The 27,041-nt window shown below is 45.4% G+C and overlaps 1 protein-coding gene across 1 annotated transcript in view; it reads right to left on the bottom strand.

Annotated features, from left to right (window-relative positions):
• The window catches only part of LOC110089372 (tripartite motif-containing protein 54), a 27,090-nt gene extending 49 nt beyond the window's left edge, over positions 1 to 27,041 (bottom strand). Inside the window, exons 1-10 of the mRNA XM_072996692.2 lie at positions 25,988 to 27,041; positions 19,090 to 19,250; positions 14,112 to 14,277; positions 12,911 to 13,006; positions 10,269 to 10,502; positions 7,615 to 7,637; positions 7,372 to 7,496; positions 6,561 to 6,820; positions 4,213 to 4,464; positions 1 to 1,693 (exon numbers count right to left, since the gene is read on the bottom strand). The exon at positions 1 to 1,693 is cut by the window's left edge and continues 49 nt beyond it. Coding sequence (XP_072852793.2) covers positions 1,592 to 1,693; positions 4,213 to 4,464; positions 6,561 to 6,820; positions 7,372 to 7,496; positions 7,615 to 7,637; positions 10,269 to 10,502; positions 12,911 to 13,006; positions 14,112 to 14,277; positions 19,090 to 19,250; positions 25,988 to 26,155 — 1,587 coding nt within the window. The 5' untranslated portion in view covers positions 26,156 to 27,041 and the 3' untranslated portion in view covers positions 1 to 1,591. The remainder of the gene's footprint in view (positions 1,694 to 4,212; positions 4,465 to 6,560; positions 6,821 to 7,371; positions 7,497 to 7,614; positions 7,638 to 10,268; positions 10,503 to 12,910; positions 13,007 to 14,111; positions 14,278 to 19,089; positions 19,251 to 25,987) is intronic.

Below are 27,041 nucleotides of genomic sequence, written 5' to 3'. Positions count from 1 at the left end.
AGTTGGAGTTTGACACAGGCTAAGTTTTACACCAATGCAAACCCCACATTCTCAAACAAGGATGCCATAGAGGAGACATTCACACCTGTGCGTTCATTCAGAGCCTGGAAGAGGTTATTTCTGGACTACAGCTCCCAGAATCCCCCAGTCCACATGACCACTGCTGGGAACCGTAGTCCAAAGCAATAACATTCTCTTTATTTATTGTCTAGCATGGGTTAATCAAACTCTTAAGATTCCTGTTTGGGAAAGAGGACAGTCGAAGAAGAGGGAAGAGGCAAAGAAAGGTAGGCAAACCATTCCTGGTACCCAATAATCCAGTACAGTGGGGTCTTGACTTAAGAACGGCTTGAGTTAAGAACATTTTGACTTAAGAACCACTCTCATAGGACAATATTGACTTGACTTACATACTTAGATTTGAGTTAAGAACTGAAAAAAAACCACGTGGGAGGCAGGGAAAGTGCAAAATTTGAACTTTCAGTTAACTGTTGGCCAGTGAAAAGGGTGCCTCTCTGCTTCCTCACTCCTCCCAGCGTTTAGAGAGTGGATTGGGAGACAGTCTTCGGACTGCCTGGTACTGCCTGGACTGTATTTTCCCTGCCTTCCCTGAACCTTTCTTGACCTAAGAAAAAAAGAAACAAAATATCCCCCTCTAGTGGTCGAAGGCGGAATAGCAGCTTCCCATTAGTTTCTATGGACGGAAAAGAGCAGATACGGATCAAATGGTTTTCAATGCATTCCTATGGGAAATGCAGATTTGACCTGAGAACTTTTTTACTTGAGAACCGCCTTCCAATACGGATTAAGTTCTCAAGTCAAGACCCCACTGTACATCCTTGAGTCACCTAGAACCTTCCCCTGCAGAAGTGTGTTTTATTTGGTTCCTTGCCCTGGCTTCTAGGACATTGTGTTCTAGACCAGTGGTCCCCAACCTTGGGCCTCCAGATGTTCTTGGACTTCAATTCCCAGAAATCCTGGCCAGCAGAGGTGGTGGTGAAGGTTTCTGGGAGTTGTAGTCCAAGAACATCTGGAGGCTCAAGGTTGGGGACCACTGTTCTAGACTATGATGGCAGGTCAGAACTGACTTGACGGCAAATGATGAGGATGCCGATTCCTGCTTTGGCAGTGGATTGGATGCCATGAGTCTTGGGTCTCTTCCAACTATGGGTCTTTTCTGAGAGCATTGCCCCACAAAAGCAAAATCATTAAGCTCTGGTAAGAGCCACTCTCCTGCAAGGAACAGACATTCCCATGATTATCAGCGCTGAGGAGCTTAGCACGTAACTCCTTCTTGATAGGCAACCTTCCTCCATAGCATATGCCTTCTTCCAGTTTTGCAACCACTTCCTTGGCTCCATGCCTTCAGTGCCTTCCTCTCTTTTGATGCTGTGGGTCCAGATTATGTGATTCGGAACTCAGAGACTCTAAAGGTGGACAGCTTTTTTGTTGCCGGAGAAAAATCAGAACTGGTGGTCTTCCTTCCAAACTCCATCAACGATTTATGGGCCAGATGGCAGAAAGGATGAAGAGGGTCAAACACAGGGTGAAATAAGCAGGTTCCGTCCTCTCCCTTCCCCACCGGGCCTCGTTAATCATGCAGCCAAAGAGTCGGGTTAAAGCAGCTGCTAAGCAGGGGTTGAACAATGTCCTCTTGCCTCCACGTGCCACCAGTAGGGCTGGACGAAGGAGCCTGGAAAAGCAGAAAGGTGCAGGAGTCAAAAACCCAAAGGGAAGGAGAGAGGAGAAGAGGGGACTCCGGTCAATTTAGTATTCATTCTCTCTAGAACAACGGGGATATGGAAGACATGGGCTTGGGATGCAATGTCATGCTTGACCTGAGAGGGAAAAGGCATACAAAAAGTGTGTGTATAGGAGAAAGGATGTGTTGCAAGTGTGAATTATTGCAGAATGTGCATATGGAAAATGTGTGTAAATTTCCCTGCGGGAGAAACGTCACAACTGGATCTGAATGAAGAGCGGAAGAGGCGTGCAAGCAGGGTTCGGACAAACGCCGCAAAACTGAAATAGAAAATTGGAATCCCCTCTCGCTTCAACCCTCCTGTCATCTTGCCAAGTCTGCTATGTCTTCTTCTACTGAAAACTTGGACAAAACAGCAGTAACTTTTTATAGTAGTAGATCTACAGATGTAGATACTTCGTTTGGATACTTAATACTGTATGCTCCAAACTGCAGCTTCTCCCTGCCCTCCAACCTAACAGAACTGACGTGGTTATGCATGTAATAAAATGTGTGAACATACAGTGTGTGTAAAAATAAACATATCTATATCCAGAGCTTGGAAAAGTTCCCTTTTTTGGATGACAGCTCCAAAATTTTCCAAGCTCTGCATATCTATTGGGATACCGAGACAATTTCCCATCTGTAGGCTAGTCAAGCCCATGGTTGCTTGGCGGCCAGCATGGACGAACAGCCGCTTGCCCCTTCCCCTCTCAGGCCCTGCAGCTCATCTGCAAGAATCTGAAAGCATCTTAAAACCGAGCATCATTCTCCTCTTCAGCTGCAGCTCAGCAAAAGTCCTTGAAGATGAAAGGCCTGGCTCCTATCGGTGGCATTGTGAAGACATTGTTAAGAGAGCGAGGGAGGGAAAAAAAACCTGAAGGGCTAAGAATAGACTGTCAAAGAGCCAGCTATAAGGAGATCCGGTCCCATCAATTCTCTGATCCAAGTAAAGATGAACCAAGGTTGGTCAACGCAGAGCATGGCGCAAGCAGGAAACCTAAATGTGAGCCAGAGTGAGGTTGCAGAAAGCCCTCCCTCTTTGCTGGAGGCCTTCTGGGACATCTCTGTTGGAGCCGAGCAGAGGGAGCAAAGTGGAGCGATGCAATGCAATGAATTCCAAAATCCATGCTGGGATGATAAACTTTATTAGGCCAACCAGAAAGGCATCAAAAAAAGTGCAGGCTTTTCAAGAGCACTGATCTCTTCATCAGCCAAGATGTTACAGAAGTAAACAAACGGGGAAATGCTGTTTAGATCCTTGAGGTCTGCCTGGCGTCTTGAGATGCAAAAGCAACCGTTCTTCCTGGAAGAAGACAGTGGACCCCATTAGGAACGGCACCGCTGTGCCGGATCTAGACTGGGAAGGCCATGGCTGCCTAGGATAACCCTTCCCCAAGGTCCCAGCAGCCTCTGAGGCTCTCTGGCAGAGGCATAGAAAAGATTAACAGCCTTTGCTGCTACAGGGCTTTTGGGGTGTGTGTGTGTGTTCAGTCTTGCCACTTCGGGAAGAGTCCTAGGAAAAGGGGCTGCAAGGATTCCCAACGGCCTGCTCTTTCTGAAAATCTGATTCAGTTGTGAAAACACTCATACCTTGTACTTTTTAAAAAAAAATTATTGTGGTTGTTTTTAGCACTCCCTAATGCAGCTGCTGTCACATTGATATTAACTACATACTCCCTCGTGATTAAAGTCTAAAGTGCTTTTAACGTCTTCTACTCTGCTTTTTTTTTCAGCCTTTAGAATACATCTTTGGGAGGGACTCGTCAAATCAATCCTGATGAGAGAAAGACTCTAGAGATTTAGAACAGATTTAAAAAAAAGTTCTGCACCTGTGTGCCAACCGGGAATGGTGAAAGTGGAAGCTCATCCTTTCTGGATGAGTGCTGGTTCTGAAAGTATGAACCGGAGGATGTTTCACTAACCCTCATGTTGAGTAGGTTTCAGATGTAAGACAGAGAGAGATATATTCACAAAGGCTATTCAAGAGTGCTGTCCTCTGAAGATGCCCATGGCCATCTGGCCAGACTGGCGAAACGTTAGGAAGAACAACCTTCAGAACACGGCCAAAGAGCCCCAAAAACCCACAACAACCAACAGAGAGAGATGTTGCTCGAACTGGCTTTGATTCCAGAGTTTGGAAAAGGCCCTTGTAGGGCAGTAGTTCCCAAGCTTGGATAACCCAGGTGTTCTTAGACGGCAGGTCACAGAAATCCTGGTGTTTGGGTCCAAGAACATCTGGGGACCCAAGGTTTGAAACCACTGCATATAGAATCTTCTAGCCAGATGACCAGAAGACGTGGAATTTGGGAGTTGTCATCATCATGATCCTCATCATTTCCAAGCTCTGTGGCAGACACATCCTTTTACAGGGCCTTTAACACTTCTTGCCCTGATCCCATTGAGTTTTCCCAGAAACAGTACCATATATATAACGCGGCAACAAAGGCGAAAGCCACAGGGCCACTGACCTGGCTGGTGGCCGAAACCATTCCATTCAGCAGAAAGGTGGAAGGCCCGCCATCCGATTCCCTGCTGCTCCCTTGGCCTTCGCCTTCCTCAGGGTCAGCTGAGCTGTCCATGGTGCTGAAGGCTTCGCCAGTGGCCCCCTCCACTTTGGGCTGCCCCATTCCTTGGGCGGACACGTTGCTCAGCAGGGCGCTGTCCAGCAGAGTGGCTGGTGGGCTGGAGCTGGTGGTGTGGACATCTCCATCCAACTGACCCTTTAAAAACAACAACAGCAACAAGCCAAATCTCTAAAGAAGATGAAAAGTTACAGCCTAACTAGATTTTAGCCAAATAACTGTTGGTTTTTTTAATTTGATTGGTTGGTTGGTTGGTTGGTTGGTTGGTCGGTCAGTCGGTCGGTCGGTCGGTCGGTCGGTCAGTTGGCTGGCTGGCTGGCTGGTTTTTAAATTTTGATTTGAATTGAATTTTCTACCACCTATCTGGCTGCCAAGGCCACTTCAAACCTTGCGCTGCTCTAAAAACAACGATACAGCTCATTAGATTATAGTTCATACAACATGACCTAACCCATTCCAGGTCCTAAAGCTAAACCTTTCCAGGTGGGAAATCTACCACTGGTGTAAAAAAAAAAGTGAATCACAATTTATCTACATACCGTATTTTTTGCACCATAAGACACACTTTTTCCCCACAAAACAGGGGGGTGGAAAGTCTGTGCGTCTTATGGAGCGAAGAAAACAGATTATATTTTCCTGTTTTCTTCTCCTAAAAAATTGGTGCGTCTTATGGAAAGGTGCGTCTTATGGAGCGAAAAATACATAATATAATTCGGCTCTTTTATTTGGATTTTGTAGTGCTATGTTTTGCTGCAAGATGGTTGGGTCTCAGTGAACACAACTGCCAATGGGCTAAATGAAATAACACTGAAACTATGGGAAGTTCAATACAGTAGGACCCCTATACTGTATCTGGAGAGGAGCAGTTCCAAGCCCCCTCCCCCACTCAGATGCTGAAAAACATGAATTATAGCAAATGCTATTATAATAGTGAACAACAGTATACATAGCATGGTCTCTTGCTCCCTCTAATGGCCAGTTCTGGTCACTTCATCATTAGAAATACATATTTGAGGTTTTTTTTCCTTTTAATATTTTTAATATTTTCAGACTGTGGATAAGTGAATCAGTGGATATTAATCCCATGGATAAGGAGGTTCTACTGTACTCTCAGTGTAGGTATCATGGAGTGAGTGATCTGTGGGCTCAAACTCCACATGGGCCTGGATGGGAGTAAAGTGTAGCTCGCGCTCCACAAATCCACCTGTGCAGCTCCGCACGCAGCAGGGTGCACATAGATAGGGATGGTGCGTTAGAAAAAGAGACCCACCCCATGATTACAGACAGGCGACTCCAGCAAGGGAACAGATCACTCCTGTACCAACTCATGGTAAGAACTGTTTGTGTGTGTGTGTGTGTGTGTGTGTGTGTGTGTGTGTGTGTGTGTGTGTGTGTGTGTGTGTGTGTGTGTGTGTGTGTGTGTGTGTGTGTTTTGTTTGTTTTTGCTTTGGCTTAGGGGTAAGGAGATGGAATAATCATGACCCACTATCCTCCCCCAGAGCAATTAATCATGGAGACTCCAGGGAAACCAAGGGTTCAATTTGGTTTTTTGGTTTTTTAGCATAGGAGGACTCAGTAGACGGTATCTGAGCCTGTGTATTTCTCACACATAGCAAAATAAATAAGCAAGCAAGCAGGCAGGCAAACAAACAAAAAATCCCAGCGACTGTTAATTCACAAGAGATCCTAAGACACACAAAGATGTACATCAGTCAACGAACGCTGGGCTTGTTTCGCAGAGAATTAAACATGTCCTGGAAGGGATGGTCGCTGGGATCCAGACAGACGTAGGAGATGTTCTGCTTTCGGACTACAGTCGATCTCTCAGGATCTCCCAGACAACATCTCCACTCCTGGGAGTTGTAGCCCAAAAACAATAACTTCAAAGTCTTTATTAACTGGTACAGTTTGGTCAACGTACAGTATTCGTATTTGAGATAAAGAATAAGAAAAGAGTGTGGTTTGTGAGATCACTGTGAACAAGGAGGAAAAAGGAATCCTATGTATGCCAGGGAGCTACTATGAGGGTACAGTCCTCTGTGCCACAGGGTGGCTGGAATATTCTGGGAAAGATGCCTTACGTGTCTCAGATTTGGTGGAAATTTGGTGGAAATTGGTGGAAACTCTGTGGTCAGGAGCCACAGGGGGAAGAGCCAGAGAAGGCCTGAATTTCTCACAGTGAGCACCATGCAGCCTTGAAGTTGCTGTTCAGGTACCCTAGATCTGGGTCTCACCTGGGGGGCACCCCACGTGTTGTTGCCTTCTGTTCCCGAAGGAGTGAGGCCCGGAGTTGTCACCATAACCCCACTAGCAACCCGGCTCAGGGTTTCTGTGGCCAGGAGCACACTTTCGTGAGCCTGCTCTTCGTTTCCAAAGGCCATGAAGTCCTCGGCATCTTCTCTGCCATCCCCACCAGCTGCCCCACACTCTGCCAAAGGGTCTTCAGCCTCTCCGCTGGTACCATCATCCTCTGCTGTTGGCTCAGGCTCTTCAACTAGAACAAGGATCACAAGTCGAATAGTCATGCTGAAGGAAGGGAGGGAGGGAGGAAAGGAGGAAAGGAAGGAGGGAGGGAAGGAAGAAAAGAGTGAAAGAGGGAGGGAAGGAGGGAAGGAAGGAAGGAGGGAGAGAGGAAGAGAGAAAGAGAAGGAAGGAAGGAAGGAAGGAAGGAAGGAAGGAAGGAAGGAAGGAAGGAAGGAAGGAAGGAAGGAAGGAAGGAAGGAAGGAAGGAAGGAAGGAAGGAAGGAAGGAAGGAAGGAAGGAAGGAAATGTGTATATTAAGTAGGGCATCCATTTAGCAATAGTGCAGGAGGGATGGTCTCCAAACTTGGTTACAGGGCTCCTATACACAAACATCCAACTAAAAGGCAGCAATAAGAAGAAACAAAAAGGGACCTCAGAGGGGAAAAATAAAGAGAAGAATAAGTGGCAGAAGAGATGCCTTTTGTATGTCCTAGACCCTGGCAGAGTCCTAACCGGATGAAAACCCTCCCCTATTCCATGTACTGAACCCGGAGGTGTTCCTCCTCCCACACTCCCACATACTTTTGATGAAATCCAGCTGGTATAGGATCCTCTCCTCGGCATTGAAATCGACCGTGTAGTGCTCCATGTTGTCATAGCCCAGCTCCAGGGCCTCTGGCTTGCAGTTCTGAGTCATCTCAATGATCCTGGAATTGGGGGGGGGGGGGGGAGGAAAAGTGATGAGAGGACCCCCAGACGGCAGCATCTACCATTTCAAAGTTGAGAGAAGGGTCGAGGCAAGGATACTGCGTGCTGAGTACTTACTTCTGGATGAGAACTTTGGCGTTCTGAGGCAGGAAAGAAAACAGACAGAAAGAACCATGAGCTTTCTTTTTTTAAAAAAAAAGTCCAGGATTGGTTGATTGCACATTAAAAAAAAACATGCAACAGGGCTGTTTCTGTGTTCCGTTTCCAGGAGCCACTGGCCTTTTGGGGAACGTTTGACTGCCCTAGATAAAAGCATCTGGAGTAACCACAGAAACCAGCCGGTGAAGGCTATAGCGTGGCTTTGCATCACGGACAAATGCTTGGCCCACCTCCTACTCCGGCGGCCTGGGGCTCACCAATTTTTGGATGGGATGTTCTCCCACCCTAAGAGGTGATGACGCTGGGCAGTAAAAGGAGAACCCTCGCCATGCAAAGCTTCCGCTCTACTCCAGGGCGGCTCAAGTTCTCACACTGCCATTAACACTGCTAGTTTGTTCCAGAGGCACTCCTTGTAACAGTGGGGGGGGGCCTCACGTGGTGGTGGCATCTCATGTCGCCAGAGGCCTACAGACTCTGTGTGAGGTGCAATGGCCCCTTGGATGAGACGGGAGGTCACCCACAGTCATATAAACCTATTGCCGCCGCCTCCACCCATATCAGCCTTCCTACAATATCCGGCCCTGAGCACACACGCACACTCCCCCCCCCCCCCGAGCCTGGCATTTGGAAGGCGTTGGCTTTGTTTTTTCACCCCTGCTGACCGGCGACCTCTTTCCTCCTCCAAGAGGATTAACCCTGCCTCTATTGCTGAGCTAGCACCCTTGCTGAGTGATGGGAGAAGGGACAGGGGGGCCCATGAACGGCATAAAATCTTGGTCCTTCAATGAGCAAAAGCAGTCTGATCAGACGTGAGCCACATTTGACTTGGTTTGAAGACGTTTCACAAGCCACGGAATTCCACTGTCTTGTTACTTCATTTGGGATGCTTGAATGCAAACTGGGGGTTCCTTTAAAGCAGACATGGCTGATTCCTGGGCAGGGAGATGCAAGGGCTATGTGTTGAATTTGCAGGTAGCATAAGGACTGTATTCTCAAGAAGAAGGGTCTCAAATGGAAAGGTGTGATCAAAGAGGCTCATTCGCCTATGAAGTGTTTGGAACGTTGCTGTGATTTTGTCTAACTAACAGGAATGTTTAAAAAGAAAAAGCTCCCTTCCTCCATCTAGTGGCCAAATTATTATTTTTTTAAAATGAGATTGGGGGAGGGCACAGAGGATGCTGAATCGCTTCCTATACCCTAGAGCAAGGGTCTCCAAACTTTTCACACAGAGGGCCATATAATTTATTTGCGATATTTTCAAGGAATGCACATGCACGGACGGGCTGGATAAAAATGCCAGGCAGAATGGATATGGCCTGCAGGCCGTACTTTGGAGACCCCTGCCCTAGACGGTGCAAACAACTTTTTGAGCTAATAATTTTTCCCCCAAATAATTTTTTTTAATTCAGTGCTGCATGGAAGTGGCAAAAATGTCATTTGGGCTTGCTTGTGATCTATAGGCCACATGTTGCCCACCCCTGCTTTAAAGCATGAGCATCAGAGAGGGGGGAAATGGCTGTAAGGTAAACTAGTGAGTTATTTCCAGAACCTTGAATTCAGAACTTTAGAATCTTCATCTGGGGCCAGCCCAAGGAGGCTGTCCTCCCCCTGCATCTGTCACTCTACCATCTACAGCAGCAGAAAATGCACAAGCATGGATTCTCCACAGAATCTAGCTGATCTTTAGAAGGTATTTGACCAGAGATTTGAAAGCTTCTGGCTTTAAGCATGCTGGATGGATAGTGAACTGAAAATGAAATAAAAAAAAATAGTTCAGTAGCACCCCTGTTAGGGATGTGGTGGCGCTGCAGGTTAAACCGCAGAAGCATCTGTGCTGCAAGGTCAGAAGACCAGCCGTCCTTAAGATTGAATCCACGCAACAGAGTGAGCTCCCGTCACTTGTCCCAACTCCTGCCAACCTAGCAGTTCGAAAGCATGTAAAAATGCAAGTTGATAAATAGGTACCACCACGGTGGGAAGGTCATGGCGTTCCGTGTCTAGTCGTGTGGGCCACATGACCACGGAAAGTGTCTACGGACAAATGCTGGCTCTATGGCTTGGAAACAGGGAGGGACACCACACCCTAGAGTTGTACACGACTGGACAAAATGTCAAGGGGAACCTTAGGACCCCTGTATCTCTGGAGGATTAGTTCCAAGTCCCCACAGATGCTGAAAACGGCAGATAGTAGGAAACACAATACAGTGCATAGCATGGTACATACATAGTGTGGTCTCTGCCTCCCTCTAGCACCCAGGTCTAGTAATTTCATCATGAAAGCACATGTTTCTAGGTTTTTTAAAAAATGTTTTTAATATTTTCACACTGCGGATCACCGAAACCACGGATATTGATCCCGTGGATATGGGGATCCTACTGTAAATGCTGAATTACACAGCACAGGTCACCCATGGAAAATGATTGTGTCAGCAAGGTAAGTTCTCTAGAAGGTTTTTCCAGCTACTTTGCTATACACGAAGTGTCTTTTCCATGAGCAGGCATTAAAACCTGTGCTTCCCCCACGACCAGCCCAGGAAGAGTTGTGTCATATGATTTAGCTAGACTGGCTTGTTCTTTGGATGGAGAGTTGGAGAAGAGCAATTTTACTCGACCTGCACGAAAACCGCCATCTGAGGCTCCTCCATGGATTGCAAGGCTGTGTCTACCAGCTTGGAAGACGCTTCGATGTGGTCGCTGCATGCTTTGCTCAGGGATTTCAAGTGCTGGATTTTATTCTCTTGTTCATACGTGATCCTCTGCAACATGATCTTTCGCCGCTCCTCCAAAATGGCGCACATGCGATCAAATTTCTCTCCCAGGGCCTGCTTCTGAGCTTTGCAGTTGTTCTGCACGGGAAAGACAAGAGCACTCAATAGACAGTAGGAGGTAGCTTTGGACCAAATGGTTCTTCTCAGGCGTAACAAGCCATGGTTTTCCCCTACATGAACACGTTCTGCACAAACTTCGAGTGCCATGTTTCCTCCTCATCTTCTTTTGTAGCACGCAGAGGAAATCCACAGCTTCTCCACACACGTCTGGTGGGTGGGACGGGTAAAATCACTCCTTAAATATCTCACTTACCTGGAATGCCTTCTTAAGGTCACCGTAAGTCATTTCTGAGATGATGGCCCGTAAGACACAAATAATAATACTCCCCTATCAATTTCTATATGGAAAATTCAGGCCACTTATTTATCTGGACTACAGGTTCTAGAACAAACCTATCGGTTCTGAAGGAAATCAACCCTGAGTGCTCCCTGGAAGGACAGATCCTGAAGCTGAGGCTCCAATATTTCGGCCATCTCATAAGAAGAGGAAACTCCCTGGAAAAGACCCTGATGTTAGGAAAATGTGAAGGCAAGAGGAGAAGGAGATGACAGAGATGGATGGACAGTGTCATTGGAGCGACCAACATGAATTTGACCAAACTCCGGGAGGCCATGGAAGACAGGAGGGCCTGGTGTGCTCTGGTCCATGGGGTCACAAAGAGTTGAACATGACTAAACAACTAAACAACTAAACAACAACAACAGGTTCCAGAATCCCCAAGCCAGTGGTCATATTGGCCAGAAGATTCTTGGCTCTGTAATCTGAGAAAAGTAATTTCCCCGAGCTCTGTGTGTTTCCTAGAGAAAGAGAGATGCTTTAATACATTGCAAGATGTAATTTTCTTTCCTCTAGGGAAGAGCCTGTTTATCCATTAACGCAAGCAGTTTCAGGAGCCACTGAATCTCACCTACCTGCTTCCAAAATCCACTTTGCTACTTTACTTTGCTTGTTTCTGACAAAAGCCATTTATCTGCCAAGGGCGAGGGTGGAGAAGCACAAAATAAATTCAAAATTCTTTCAAATACCAGCAGTGGGCTTTCCCCCACCCCGCTGTGTTGTGAAGAAGACTTGATGCTGCCTGACTCACACAGCAAACAGCGTCACAAAACCGTCTGAGTAAAAGTTGCTAAATCTAGAATCATTAATGCTGCGCCCTATTCAACACCCTCTTACCAGACTAATCCTCCTCCTTTTTACTCAGTCTAGTCACTGCCAACCCAAATACTGGCTGGCAGGGGTGGGATGGGAGGAATGTTAGGAAGGAAGAGATGAAAAATACCCAAAGCATGCTGCTTATATACCACCTCATAGTGCTTAAAGCACTTTCTGGATGGTTTACAATCTAGTTATGCAGGATACACATTGCAGACACCCCCACCCCCACGGGCTGGGTATTCAATTTACGCTTCGAACCTCAGAAGGATAGAAGGCTGAGTGAACCTAAAGCCAAATAGCTGAGCCTGCCAGGATCAAATTCAGGTTATGAGCAGTCTTGATTGCAGTATTAGCAGTTTAGTCACTGGGTCACTGGCATAGCTTTAGCAGGTAAATCTGTCCTCTGTAAGGACAGATCTTGAAGTTGAGGCTCCAATTCTCTGGCCATCTCATGAGAAGAGAAGACTCCCTGGAAAAGCCCCTGATGTTGGGAAAGTGTGAAGGCAAGAGGAGAAGGGGACGATAGAGGACGAGATGGTTGGACAGGGTCATCAAAGCAAACAACATGACTTTGAACAAACTCCGGGAGGCAGTGGAAGACAGGAGGGCCTGGCGTGCTCTGGTCCATGGGGTCACAAACAGTTGGACACGACTAAATGACTAAACAACAACAACAAGGTATCTGAGCAGTCATTATCTGTTACACATCAAGTGGTATGAGCCAGTATGCACCAGCTTACAACTATGGAGATTTCTTAACCTGAAGCAGCTCATCTCCAAAAGGTGCACCTCTTCCATAATGAACCTGCTGCCTGAATCTTGACTGCAGTACTGAAATCTGACCGTTGTGCCACAAGGCTCCTATGAATATGGCAAGCCATTCACATTTGTCTTTAGACAAGGAGTTCAAATTAAGGCAGAAGGGAGTCTAAGCCACCTGCTGCACAAATCCCATAGTTTAACTGTAATATTTTTTTTGATAAGTGATGGGTGCTGTGATAATTTCATCCAGCTCTCAATCGTTATGACATGTTTGGGGGGGGGCTTGAAAGAAGCAAACGGATGAGCTGTATGACGCTCATTACAATAGAGGAAAGTTTCATTCCTGCCACATGATTAGTCATTTGAACTTCAGGACTTGGTGGAGTCGGTGTGGAGAGATGACAATTCACCAGACAAACTCTCGCAGCCTCTTGGCCTGGCAGAAGCCGCCGAGACGGGTGCCCGTTAACCTTGCAAAACAAGGGTGCTGAGAGAACCAGCCTCCTACCTCGATATTCCTGCTTGTGCCTTGCAAGTCTCCAATGTAGGCCTGGATCCTGTCATTTGCAGCCACGAGGCCACCAATCCCATCGGTCAGCTCCGCCTCAAGGGGAGAAGTTAGAAGGTCAGATGGGCTTGACACCAAGAACACAGCCATGTGTTTATTCCCCAGTATCCTGAAGCTACCCCACAACTCACAGATTGAACCGCTTTAAAAACAAGATATATACTAGGGATTGGTTCCTTAAGCATAAGATCTGCCGCTGCTCTTGGCACCCACTTCCAGTGCCCACAAGAAGCAAAAAGTTGGACAGCAGAACCCCCTTCTCCACAGGATCAGTATCCACTGATTCACTTATCCATGGCCTGAAAATATTAAAATTATTAAAAGACAAAAGACAAAAATCCAGAAAAAACTATTTTCACATGTATTACCAGAACTACCCATTAGAGGGAGCTAGAGACTGTGCTCGTGAAGTCTTGTTAGTGAAGAATATGATCTTTCCTGCCCTCTACTGGTCAATTCTGGTAAAGCATGTGAAAATATTTTTCCATTATATCATTTTTATATATATTCCACTATATAATGGAAAAATAGAACCCCCATATCTGCTGGGGATATACAGTAGAACCCCCATATCTGCTGGGGATATTGCTGCTGGGGATATGTAGTTCACTATTATCTACGGATTCCATTATCCACTATGGGCTTGGAACCAATATCCAGCAGATATGGGGGTTCTACTGTATAATAACGAAGACAGAAGCAACTTCAGAGAGGTAGTGCTAACTTTTACTCCATTGTCTAGTTTGGAGGGCGGGCACCAGTAGCCCAGGAGCTACACCTGACATTCCGGGCTTCCCAAGGGTTGCCACGGTCACTTCTCCTTGATACCATGGTTTGAAGGTTTCCAGCCTTTGTATAAGCTCTCCCCCCCCATTTTGAAAAAAAAAACTGCTATCCCCTACAACCTTGGTACTAGCCATTTCCGCTAAAATGTGCTGGAATTTTAGGACCCACCCTATGTCTTTCTGCCCCGCCCACCGTTGGAAGAGGCTCCACCCCCACATCTCTGAAATCAGATCCGGTCCTCCGACCCAAAAGAGGTTTCCCGCTTGATCTCTCTAGGGTTCAGAGAACAGAAGCTGGAAGGCCAAAGCAGCCCCCCCTCCCCTTGCCAGCCACTGGGAAGTGGGTTTAGGCCCACCTTCTGCTTTGTGTAGATGTCCGAGAGGGGGGCCACTTCACACTCCTTGTGCTCCCCAAAGACTTTGCAGAGGGAGCAGGTGGGGACGGAACACGTCACGCAGTAGATGTTGATCTTCTCTTCCTCATGTTCTTCACAGGTTGGGTGTTCACTTTTTAGCAGAGGTCTGAGAAGGGAGGAATAAGATGTTGGAATAGTATATAGCGCCGCGGTTCCCTAGACTGGGATACCCCAAAAGTTCTTGGACTAACACTCCCAGAAGCCTTCACTGCTCGCTGTGTTGGCCAGGATTTCTGGGAGTTGCAGTCCAAGAACATCTGGAGACCCAAGGTTGGGAATCACTGACCTAGAGGAAATAAGTGTGTGGAGGAATGAGAGAAAGGGAGGGGATGTAAATGTGGATACTGTACGTTTATGCAAAATGTGAGAAAGCCACTAATTTTTTTTTACCACAATTCCCTATGTGCTGCAGCCAGCAAAGCTGGAGGTTTCTGGGAGTTAAATTTTTAACACCACACTTTTTCAAGCTTTGTGTTTGTTTGTTTGTTTGTTTGTTTGTTAGAAGGATTTATAAATGTTTGAAATATGGTGCTAGAGGAGAGTTTTGTAGATAAAGTGGTGCCTCACTTAACGATTACCTCGTTAAACAACGAATCCGCTTGACGGTGAGGTTTTTTGCAATCGCTTTTGTGACCGCAAAACGATGTTTCAATGGCCAAAAATCGCTTTACGACGATCGGTTCCCTGCTTCAGGAACTGATTCTTCGCATTATGACGATCTGAAAACAGCTGATCGTTGGGTTTCAAAATGGCCGCCTGCTGTGCAAAATGACTCCCCGCTGTTTTTAGGAGGCATTTTTCACTTTACAGGCATTGGAAAATGGCCGCCCTATGGAGGATCTTCGCTGGATGATTAGGTATTTAGCCCATTGGAACGCATTGAACCAGTTTTCAATGCATTTCAATGGGTTTTTTATTTTTGCTTGACGAGGATTTCGTTCTACAGTGATTTTGCAGGAATGGATTATTCTCGTCAAGCGAGGCACCACTGTACTTTCAACTGCCAGAAAGACAAACAAGTGGGTCCTAGAACAAATCAAGCCGGAACCATGTCTGGAGGCAAAACTGACAAAATTGAGGCTGACTGACTTTGGGCACCTCATGAGGAGGCAGGATTCCCTGGAGAAAACAATCATGTTGGGAAAGGTGGAAAGACAGCAGGAAAATAGGAAGACGCAATATGAGACAGATAGACTCCTTAAAGAAAGCCCCAGGCTTGAGTTTGCAGGAATTGAGCAGGGCAGTTAAAAGCAGTGTATTTTGGAAGTCATTCATTCATAGGATTGCCATAAGTTGGGAGACAACTTGATGCCATATAACAGCATCTGTTAATAGTGGTGGCATTTCACAGGACCTTCAGTATAACGAAATATATTTAAATACAGATTGAAAACCATGTGAAAAATTTACAGTAAAACCCAAAGGCCATATGAAATAATACAGTTTAATCTATCTAGCAGATGTTCAACAAGGATGGAGCCTTTTAAAAGTTGCGGAGTCCCGCAACTGAGGTTACGGCTATAGAAAGAGTCTTGTGCCAATCTGGCCTTCTCTTCAGGATTCCCGGTAGCAGAAGGCAGTCCCTCGGGATTCCTGGTCCTAAGCTATATATTTATATCTAATGAGTTTCTCAGCTGCCTTTCAAAACTGCAGTGATTTCACAATTGTGGAAGGTTGTCAGAGTCATAGAATCATGATGTGGGGGCACTCACCACCTTGGTGCATGCACTCGTAATCTCGAAATTAGACCACTGCAATGCGCTCTACGTGGGGCTTCCTTTGAGGCTGCTGCGGAAACTACAGGTGGTGCAGAATGCGGCGGCCAGATTACTTAGTGGAGTGAAAAAATACCAACATATTTTACCCACTCTGGCCGCATTGCATTGGCTGCCCATCCGATTCCGCATCGACTTCAAAGTGTTGATGCTTACCTATAAAGCCCTAAACGGTTTAGGGCCTCGATACTTGGCGGAACGCCTACTCCACCAAGAGGTGAGGCTGAGGAGCCTAACGCCGAGAGAGGCCCGGAAGGAAAAGACAAGAAATTGGGCCTTCTCGGCGGTGGCTCCTCGCCTCTGGAACAATTTACCTCCTGAGATTCGCGGGGCTCCCTCGCTGGGTACCTTTAAGAAGCAATTAAAAACGTGGATGTTTCGGCAGGCCTTCCCATCACATAATTCATGACCTCTTTCTTTCTCCCTTACTGTGTTATGTTTTGTGTTTTTGCACTGTATTGTAGTGCTTTATGATTTAGAACTGTTATTTACATTTTTATTGTACTATTTTAAGATTGTTAGCCGCCTAGAGTGGTCCTCGTTTGACCAGATAGGCGGGATATAAATAAAATAAAATAAAATAAAATAAAATAAAATAAAATAAAATAAAATAAATAAGTAAATAAATAAATAAATCATAGAAAAGCAAAGTTGGAAGGAGCCTCTAAGGTCATCCAGTCCAACCCCCTGCTCAAGGTAGGAAGACCATCAAAGCGTATCCGCCAGTTATCTAAGTTGTTCTTGAATGCCTCCAGTGTTGGAGCACTCACCAACTCCAGAGATAACTGGTTCCACTGTCACAGAAAAGGCAGTATTAAGCTTTGATGAAACACGAAGCAATACAAACAACTTTCTGACAGACCCCTGTCTTATCCGAGCCACTCTGGGTGGTTGATGGCCATTCTCCAATCTCTCAGGAACTACTGTATTTAATAATCCCAGAATTTATCTTGGCTTCTTCTGGACAAATGAGACAACATTCTGGTATTTGATCAAAAGCAACTTGCTTGGTTTTGCGGTTGTTCTATGTAAGCTCCAAACTAGAGAGTGGGAGGAATAAAGTTGTCTTCAAATAAAAAAGGATGATGATGATTTTTTTTTCATGTAGTGCACAGAGACCTCTAGCGGCCAAACAGAATGCGGACCATTAAATCACTCCCCTTACTTAGCTTCCATGCCGGAGCCTGGAAATAACTAGTTACAGTACTCGTAACATAGGTGGCTATAACCAGTTAGTTTGGGGGCGGGCAATGAGAATGTAACTAAGTTACATTTCAAAAGCGATTGTCATGAACAATTTCATTGCAGCAGAAAATTGCCCTCTGCCAAACTAGGGTAGCAAAGGGCTAGGAACCATCTAGACATTTGGAAAAAATGTACTTTTGCTCTAGACCTGGGAGACAAAGAAGGGCTACAAGAGAACTCTATTTCACGCTGTGATCTCGGTCCTGTTGCCAGCTGATGGAGACACAAGACGGGTCCTTCTCTGTGGCCGCTCCCAGGTTATGGATGGCTCTCCCTCTGGAGGTCACAAAAGCTGCCTTGTCTCTTTCCACAGACCGCTGAAGACCCGCGTTTTCAGGCAGGCTTTCCACGATCATGATTGAATCCTTGAATCCCTTCTTAGAATTAAGATAGTTTTGAATGTTCATTTGCTTTTAATTCTTCAATTGAATTTTAATTTGTGTATAGTTTGGCTAGTTTTTTTTAAGGCTTAACTTATGTTTTTAATTCTGTTCTTTTTAATTTTATGAGCCACCTTGAGTCCCCCTTATAAAGGCAGCCTGTAAATAAAAGAAGAAGAAAAAAACCCCCAAACGAATACATTTGGGTTGATCTTTCCAAGATGGCTTGAGACATAAGTGGGGAAAAAAGAATATCTAGTTCTTTCTCGCTACGAATGAATAATGTTGTTGTTTTGAGTTATAGACCGCCCCATAGTACTAGAGTTGTCTCTGGCCAGTTTACAACGTAATGACAACGCCTTGCCGCTTCAGTAAAATGAGTACTCATTTTATGGACCTCAAAAGATGGAAGGCTGAGTTAAACTTTGAGTCAGCTACCTGAACCCGTTGGTAATATCCATTAAGACCAAAATCAAAACAAAACAAACAAACAAACCCAGGGACAAAATGGAAATAAATAATTATCTGACTATGAAAGAAGGGATGTGGTGGTGGTGCGGGCTAAACCGCAGAAGCCTCTGTGCTGCAGGGTCAGAAAACCAGCAGTCGTAAGATCGAATCCATGCAAGCGGAGTGAGCTCCCAGCTCCTCGCCAACCTAGCGGTTCGAAAGCATGCAAATGCAAGTAGATAAATAGGGACCACCACGGCGGGAAGGTAACAGCGTTCTGTGTCTAAGTCGCACTGGCCATGTGACCACGGAAGCTGTCTTCGGACAAAACGCTGGCTCTATAGTTTGAAAAACGGGATGAGCACTGCCCCCTAGGGTCGGACACAACTGGACTAAAATATCAAGGGGAACCTTTACCTATGAAAGAAGGATGAGGTCATTGGCTGCCACATGGCATTATAGTTATGAATTGTGGCCAGTAGACTTTGAAAGATCTGTTCAGAAGCAACTGGAGCTGAGCGGTGCAAAACAACGGAGAACTTAACACTTCTGTCCATTCTCACGGAGTGTACCACTCTACCACAGTTTGAGTAAATCCCTGGTTTGGACTATAGTCCATAATCCCCCAGCTAGTACGGCCAACTGAGGGGTTTAGAATCAGAGAATCATGAAGTTGGAAGGGGCCTAGAAGGCCATCAAGTCCAACCCCTTGCTCAGTGCAGGGAATACATATCAAAGCAGATCGGACAGGTGGCTGCCTAATTTTTTCTTGCATGCATCCAGCGTCGTACTGCTCTAACCGTCAGAAAGTTTTTTCCTGATAGTCAACCGAAATCTGGCTTCCTATAACTTGAGCCCATTATGACGTGTCCTGCTCTCTGGGATGATCGAGAAGAGACGGTAGCCACAAGAGGACCTTTTTCAAGCTGTGATCAAGATCCTGGTATTCAGTGTCATGATAATAGATGTCTCACTCAATGTCCAGTGAAACTGAGAAGCAACAGTTTAGCCTGCCCACCCCAGCCACAGGCACACAGAGACACATAATTGTGTGACAACATTACAAACCTCTCTGGCCCCCTTGCTGATGCTTGTTTGTAAACATCTATGATGTTCTCCACCAACAGATTCCGTTGCAGCCCATAAATGCCATGTCTGTCCAGGACCACTTCATGGCGGCAGGATGGGCAGCGAAACCTCCCTGCAGATCCTAAGGTCGTTCCTCGAGACTGGAAGATACAAAAAGGTGTACATTTACACACAGATGAGGCAAGGAAACCTTTCCAATGCTGCCCTGCCACGGAGATGTGTAGTGGATTCTTGGTGGAGGCTTCAAGAATTTGCCATGGATGACTTATATGCTTTGGGAGCCATCCCAGATCATCATGACTGATTTGTCTCTGGTATCGGCATTTCTCTTGTCTTCAAGAAACTAGTTCTTTTAATGAAATATTTTAAAGAAGTCTTTAAGAAATCCACTTCTGAACGTTCTGGACTGAGCATCTCTGAAAGCTTCCCTCCAAAGCTCTTATCACTAAAATTAACCACAAATGGAACTATGAAATGTGGTCCCTGGAACAAACCATTACTCAAAACAAACCTCGCTCTTAGAAGATTTGAAAAAGAGCGGCAGGTCACAGAAAAAGGCCCTGTACAAAACGAGATAAGAGAAATGTCGTATGGATGGTGGAAAAACAATGATAATAATTCAAAATTTGGTGCTTTAAGGAGAATAGAGGCTCCAGCTGAAATAGCCAGCAGGCCCCCCCAAAAGACCCCAGAATGACTTCTGCAGAGTATGCCATACAAATGAAATGAATCCTTGCTGTTTCTCTAAATATATATATGGAGATATAATTCCTTTTAATCGTAGCATGTGAGATTCTGTGAATGAATAACAGAGCTAAAGAGGAATAAACATTTTAGAACACATCAGTTTAACATATGTTAAAGTCTTTAAACCCTTTCCTCCATTTAAACATGTTTTTTAATTGAGTATTTGCAGAATTTGGGCAAATGAAATATTCAGAAACAGAGCAAAGGAACTGATTCTCAGTCTTTGGCTCAGGACAGCTAGAATTATGAAGGTCATCATCTACCTCCCTTCTGGTTACCAGGAACTTAAGTAAGTGGGGCTGCTGAAGGAGATGATGGATCACGATATTTTTACAAGCAACCAAGGCCCAAGAGAGCCAGCGCAAGACACGCAAAAGCAGGTGTAAGCCATTTCCCCAGAGAGCCAAAGGACTGGAAATTAGCACTTTCGCAACCCTCCAGTTATCTGGAGCTGGCCGTAAGAAAATCCAACAAAGGAATGGGTTGCACCTAGACAAGTAAACCTCTTGGTGAGACGCCAGGGCGTAGCTTGTCTCCTCCCCTATCCTAATGCTGCAGCTCTCTAAAAATTGACTGCAGTGCCTCATTCCTAGAAGAAAATGAATGAATGAAAACCGAGACAGGAAAAAAAAATAGGCTCATGTCCACCGACTAGTTCCATCTAGAGTAGATCCATGGAGGCAAAGGGATTTACACACGTATTGACTTACCACTTAGCAGTTGATTCAGTAGAATTGCCTTTAGCTGGATTGAGCAGTAAGATACCAGCCATGAAATCTCAAGGACTGCCTCTCTCTCTCTCTCTCTCTCTGCCTTATAAAATGTGTTTTCAGTCTTGATTTTATTTATCGTTTTTAATATAATATTTAATTCTTTTTAATGTTTGTATACTTACGGTTTCAGCTTTTAAATATTGACTTTTTCATGAGGTGAACTGTCTCAGGTCCTTTTCAAGGAGAAAGGTGGGGTCAAAATATTTTAAATAATTGAATGCTGAAAGTTAGAGTGCATTGGCCACATATTGTTGTTGTTTAGTCATTAAATCATGTCCGGCCCTTCGTGACTCCATGGACCAGAGCACGCCAGGCCCTCCTGTCTTCCACCGCCTCCTGGAGTTGGGTCAAATTCATGTTGGTCGCTTCGATGACACTGTCCAACCATCTCATCCTCTGCCGTCCCCTTCTCCTCTTGCCCTTACACTTTCCCAACATCAGGGTCTTTTCGGCCAAAGGACTGGAGACTAGACAGATTTAGAAGTTGTTTTCGAAACTGAGGACTTTGGTATTGAGGGCTTCAATTTGTGTGTCTTAGAGGTCTTAGACGATGCAGATGGAGAATCGGAATGAGCTGGTGATGATTCAGTAATGGCTTTTTCCATTGTGTTGGTTTGGGAAGTGGCTGTACAGGGAGGTTCGGCCACTTGAACTGGTTGTAAGGATTGTTTCCAAAGTCGGAGTTTTAGCCTCGAGAGGTGAGATTGAAAAACTCCCCGCTTAATTTTTTTTGCAGTGGGTACAGGAGGAAGTTTGATGTCGTTCTCCCAAACAGAAAAGGCACTTAGCGTGTCTGTTTGAAAGTGGGATCTTACTATCACAGACAACGCAGTGCTTAAACGGGCCCAAACGAGCCATGAATAGGAGAAAATAAGAAAAATAGAATAAGCTCTCTTTTACTCACAGTATCAGAATTATGAGGCTCTCAACACGGCAGTTGAAAGAAACCGGAAGGGGACACTTGGCGCCAAGGTGCTTATACGGGTGGGGAGGGGCCTTATTCTAATGTGTTTATTGCTACCGCAGAAGCTCTAGAATCTTCCGATGAGGATCCGCGCAGGCACAAATCACCCAGGTTGTGATTCACAGAGGCCACAAAGAAGAACTAACAGTTCCCAACATCCACAGCAATTGGCCATGTCAGCTGGGGACCACTGTAGACCAACACATCTGGATGTCACCAGATCATCCAAGGCAGGTCCGGGGTATGTCAAGAAATCTTTCTTCTGTGGGTTGAAGATGGCATGAATGTCAAGCAGAAGCTCCACGTTCACGTCATAGTATGAGGTAGCAGAAAAGAAGAAAATACCTCTTCTCGCTCATGATACTGGATATCTGCTGCCAGTCTGACAAGGAAAGTGTAGGCAAGGTAGTGAAATACTCTAACTTGTTCTAAAGCAACACTTTATGATCCTCTTCAAGTACCTGTCGGCTAGGGTTATGATGGAGTAAGGTTCCCTAGTAGTGTTGAGCAACTCATCCAGGTAGGAGACAGAGAGCAGTCACAGGCCTCAGCCGTGCTTCTTGGCATAATCTGCACCAATGCAGGCTCAGGAACAAAACCGGGAACCAATTGATATTACAGACTGTCCCCTTGAAATCCGTTTCCAGAAGGTGTCATTCATTGAGCCTTGTGGAAGAGCGGTTAAAATGCAGTACCACAGTCAGGACTCTGCTTATGACCTGAGTGACATGCTCAGGTAGCTGGCTCAAGGTTCACTCAGCCTTCCATCCTTCTGAGGTTGGTAAATTGAGTGCCCAGTTTGCTGGGGTGGGGGAACAATGTGTAGCCGGCATAATGACATTGTAAATCACCCAGAGAGTGCTTTAAGTGCTATGGGGTGGTCAATAAGCAGCAGATTTTGCTTTGTTTTTTCTTAGCCACACTGCTCAGCTTGGAGGGGGTTAGTTTAGCCAAACCGTTTGAGTCTTGCAGCAGCTTAATGATTAGTTTTATTTGGCAGAAGCTTTCAGGGACTGTAGCCAAGGTGTGAAGAAGCGGGCAATCATCCACAAATAATGGCTTCTGTCAAATCATTAGTTTTTAAGATGCCACAAGAACTGGGCTACAGTCCATGACATCTCATTCCCAATAAAACTCTTAGTCTGGTCAAGCCCAGGATCGGAAGACCTTCTGCAGATTTTGTTCGTTCTGCTGAAGCCATTAACATTTGGATAAGCTAGTAATGCTGCTGTAGAGCGAAGATGGGAAGGGAAAACAGGTGGGGGAGAAAAATATATTGATACAGGAGCCCTGGGTAACTTCCAGGAAAGATGTTAACAATTACTGTGCTGATACCTGATCTCTTTTCTTATTTTCCCTTATTCTATTATCCCTCCCTTTTATTATAATTGTAATGACTGTACGGTTATGTACTTTTCTGGGTTTTATTGTTTAATTTTATATTGTAAGCCACCTAGAGTGGACGAGTCGCCCAGATAGGTGGGGTATAAATCAAATAATAATAACAACAACAACAACAACAACAACAACAACAACAACAACAACAACAACAACAACAACAACAACAACAACAACAATGGTTGTTGTGGGTTTTTCGGGCTTCTTGGCTGTGTTCTGAAGGTGGTTTTTCCTAACGTTTCGCCAGTCTCTGTGGCTGGCATCTTCAGAGGACAGCAAACTGTGCTCTGGTGTAGTGGGCTTGGGAGTGCAGTATTTATGGCTGTGAGATAGGCTTTTGTCTTTTTCTGTGGTGCTGGAGGAGACTCTTGAGAGTCCCCCGGACTGCAAAGAGAACAAACCTATCCATTCTGAAGGAAATCAACCCTGAGTGCTCACTGGAAGGACAGATCCTGAAGCGGAGGCTCCAATACTTTGGCCATCTCATGAGAAGACTCCCTGGAAAAGACCCTGATGTTGGGAAAGTGTGAAGGCAAGAGGAGAGAAGGGGACGACAGAGGATGAGATGGTTGGACAGTGTCATCGAAGTGACCAACTTGAATTTATTTATTTATTTATTTATTTATTTATTTATTTATTGGACTTATATACCGCCCCATAGCGCTACAAGCACTCTCTGGGCGGTTTACAATTTTTTAATTATACAGGCTACACAGCAAGCTGGGTACTCATTTTACCGACCTCGGATGGATGGAAGGCTGAGTCAACCTTGAGCCAGCTACCTGGGATTTGAACCCCAGGTCGTGAGCACAGTTTTAGCTGCAGTACAGCGTTTTAACCACTGCACCACGAGGCTCTTGTCCCAATTTGACCCAACTCCAGGAGGCAGTAGAAGACAGGAGGGTCTGGCGTGCTCTGGTCCATGGGGTCACGAAGAGTCGGACACGACTTAACGACTAAACAACAAATTTTTAAAGTTGCTTTTGAAATTGTTATTGCCTGGGTGGTGGTGGATCTCTAAAGTTTACCTGTTTTAACTTGTGTGGCCAGAGTTCTGTCTCAGGCAGCAAATAGCCTTAGGACAGTGCAAAGAATTGTACTAGAAGCCTCAGGCAGAAGAAGCTTTTCCTTAAGACATGTTGGATCTATCAGGGAAGGCAACATGTCTGGGCCTTGAGATGTAAATTCCATTTTCCCAAATAACTTAACCTTTTCTTACCAATGGATTCCACATCTGGGAGTGGGGGAAGAGAATATGGAAACCAAGCCCATGGAGACATAGCGTAGAAACGGTTCGGAATATTTTTCTTTCTTTCTTTCTTAAATTGATATACCATTCCATTAGCACAACACACTATTCTGGGTGGTTTACAAGGTAGGAACACATATCGACTACTCTCCATGGCTTTTAAGAGTGTTCATGCCTCTTTACGGCTTGGTATTTTAACCTGTTCTGAAGCACATACATAGTTGCCTTTTTCAGACTCTTCACAGAATTCCTCCTTGAATGCAAATTAAATTGCCAAAATCCTATTGCATTGTTACGTAAGAGGTGTATCTTTTGGAGACTGATTCAAGTCAAGAAATCTCCATAGTCGTAAGCTGGTGCATACTGTCTCATACCACTCAATGTGCAAGATAATGACTGCTCAGATACCTTACCTTGAGGCAATTTACCTGCTAAAGCTATGCCAGTGGCCAAGTGGTTACACTGCAGTATTGCAGTCATAGAAGAGAAGACTCCTAGGAAAAGACCCTGATGTTGGGAAAAGTGTGAAGGCAAGAGGAGAAGGGGGCGACAGAGGACGAGATGGATGGACAGGGTCATCGAAGCGACCAAGATGAATTTGACCCAACTCCGGGAGGCAGGGGAAGACAGGAGGGCCTGGCGTGACCATGGGGTCACGAAGAGTCGGACACAACTTAACAGCTAAACAACAACTGCAGTCAAAGCTCTGTGACCTGATTTTGATCCTAACAGGCTCAGCTGGACAACTCAAGGTTGACTCAGCCTTCTGAGATTGGTAAACTAAATACCCAGCTTGTAGGAGTGTGTGTGCAATGTGTAGCTTGCAAAATTAAATTGTAAACCACCCAGGAAGTGCTTTAAGCACTATGGGGCAGTATATAAGCAGCACCTTTTACATTTAGTAAACATTCCTGGAGAGAGAAAAGTATGATTGTGCTTCACCCTGTTACTGATCAAAGATGACCTCACTCTTTGGAAGGGTGTTTCCAGATACAGGTAATCCTGATAGTATGTGTAGAGGAGGCAGATAAAGAGTATGTCATTAAAACTGCATTTCTGGACTCTGGCCAAAACTGAGCAGACGGTCTATTTTGTAAATTGGGCATCTAGAGGGAAGATTTCTTAGCAATCTAACCATTTTTATTGTCCTGTTCAGCTTAGATAAGTTTTCATTGCCTGATTCTGACAAATGGGCACCTTGAATTACTCTTACAGGACCTGCTGAAGAAATCTGCAGAGTGCATCATCGTCATTATTATAAACAAGTGTATATTAGCCACTCAGTCTTTTACAGATTTTTGGCTGAGTTTTGGAACAAACAGAAGACTGAGAGCATTACAGAGCCTTAAGTGTTTTCTTTGATCTACCCTGCCCCAACGGATAACTAATTTTGTCAGTTAGTGCCCAAGTTCTACTAAGAATATATTCCAGTATTTTTCCCTGAAACATGCATGATTATATGAAACTTCCACCATCCCTGACCCCTACTTTATTTAGCTTATAACATAATTCTTCTAACAACACAAATCAAGGTAGCTTGGTCCCCTAGCCCAATCCGTCTGATCTGATCAGGTGGTGTTTTAGAGGAAAGGCTCATAAATTTACAAGGATCATTAGGTGCAGATTTTTTGTCCAATGTGGATATACAAGGCATCTCTGCATACGGAACAGATTCTGCACAAGAGCCATGAAGCAAAGTAATAAAGCCAAAAATCGAACAGCAAGCCAGAGGTGTTAGTGGCTCACCTGGAAGATGTCATTGGCACATTTCCTGCAGAGATTGTGCTGACAAGGTAGGATGACCACTGGCTTGGTGAACATCTCCAAGCAAATGGGACAGATCAGCTGCCTCTCCAGGCTATCCATGGTGGCACCATCTCTCGGGTAGGAGCTGTATTCCATGTGGGTCGACATGACAAGGGAACGGGCCACTGTTCGACTGGAAGCAGCCTGCGGTACGCCCTGGCCCCAGGCTCACACTGTGGTGAGGAGAAAGGGCAGAAGGACTGTGGCCGCCCCTCAAAGCAGGAGGGCAGCTGTCAGCCTGACATCCCACGAGAACGGCCTTCACTCTTCTCAAAAACTCTCGGAATGCGATAGCAGAAACTCGGTTGCTCTGTCCATCTTCAGGCAGTGGAACAGTTTATGTTTCAACTCTCTCAGCAGCTTGTTTCGACCGCAGTGCAAAACACAGCGCGCTGAAGCCAATTCACAGGATTCAGAAGTTTTGGAAGAGATAGCTATGTTCGTCTGCCCCAGCGTCTCAGGCATGAACAAAAGAAAAATCCAAAATAAGGAAGTCAGAAACAATGCAGCCTCTTATGACACTGCTGTGTTAGGGGTGAGCTTTCAGGGACATTTCTGATGAGGGGTCGACTGGACTTGTGCAGAAAAGCTCACATTAAAATACAGCAGCTAGTCTTTTAAGATGCCAGAAAGACCCAGAAAGTGAAAGAAGCCTCTTTTGATCACACATACATAGATCCTTTGATCACAGCCAGTGATTGGAAGAGTTTCTGCACTATACGTTTGCTTACACTGGATGCTTAATTCTATGGGTATCTGCATGGTTACTAAAACTATCTTCTCAAATGCATCCTCTTTTTAACTTCTGCGCCCCCTGGGTTTTCTGTTCTCCTTCTCAAAATATCCAAAGCATGGGAAGGCCTGTAAGCTCAACTGGACAGCACCTGCTGTGTATGTCAAAAGGCCCAGGTTCACCCCCATTAACAAAAGCCAAGGGTAGTTCTGTAATGGATTCAGTTGGTCTACTCCGACTGGTGGCAGGGGATGGGAAAGA

This window comes from Pogona vitticeps, chromosome 4 (genome assembly GCF_051106095.1).
Source record: "Pogona vitticeps strain Pit_001003342236 chromosome 4, PviZW2.1, whole genome shotgun sequence".
In the NCBI taxonomy this organism is placed as follows: domain Eukaryota; kingdom Metazoa; phylum Chordata; class Lepidosauria; order Squamata; family Agamidae; genus Pogona; species Pogona vitticeps.
This window is presented reverse-complemented; position numbering and strand designations above follow the sequence as displayed.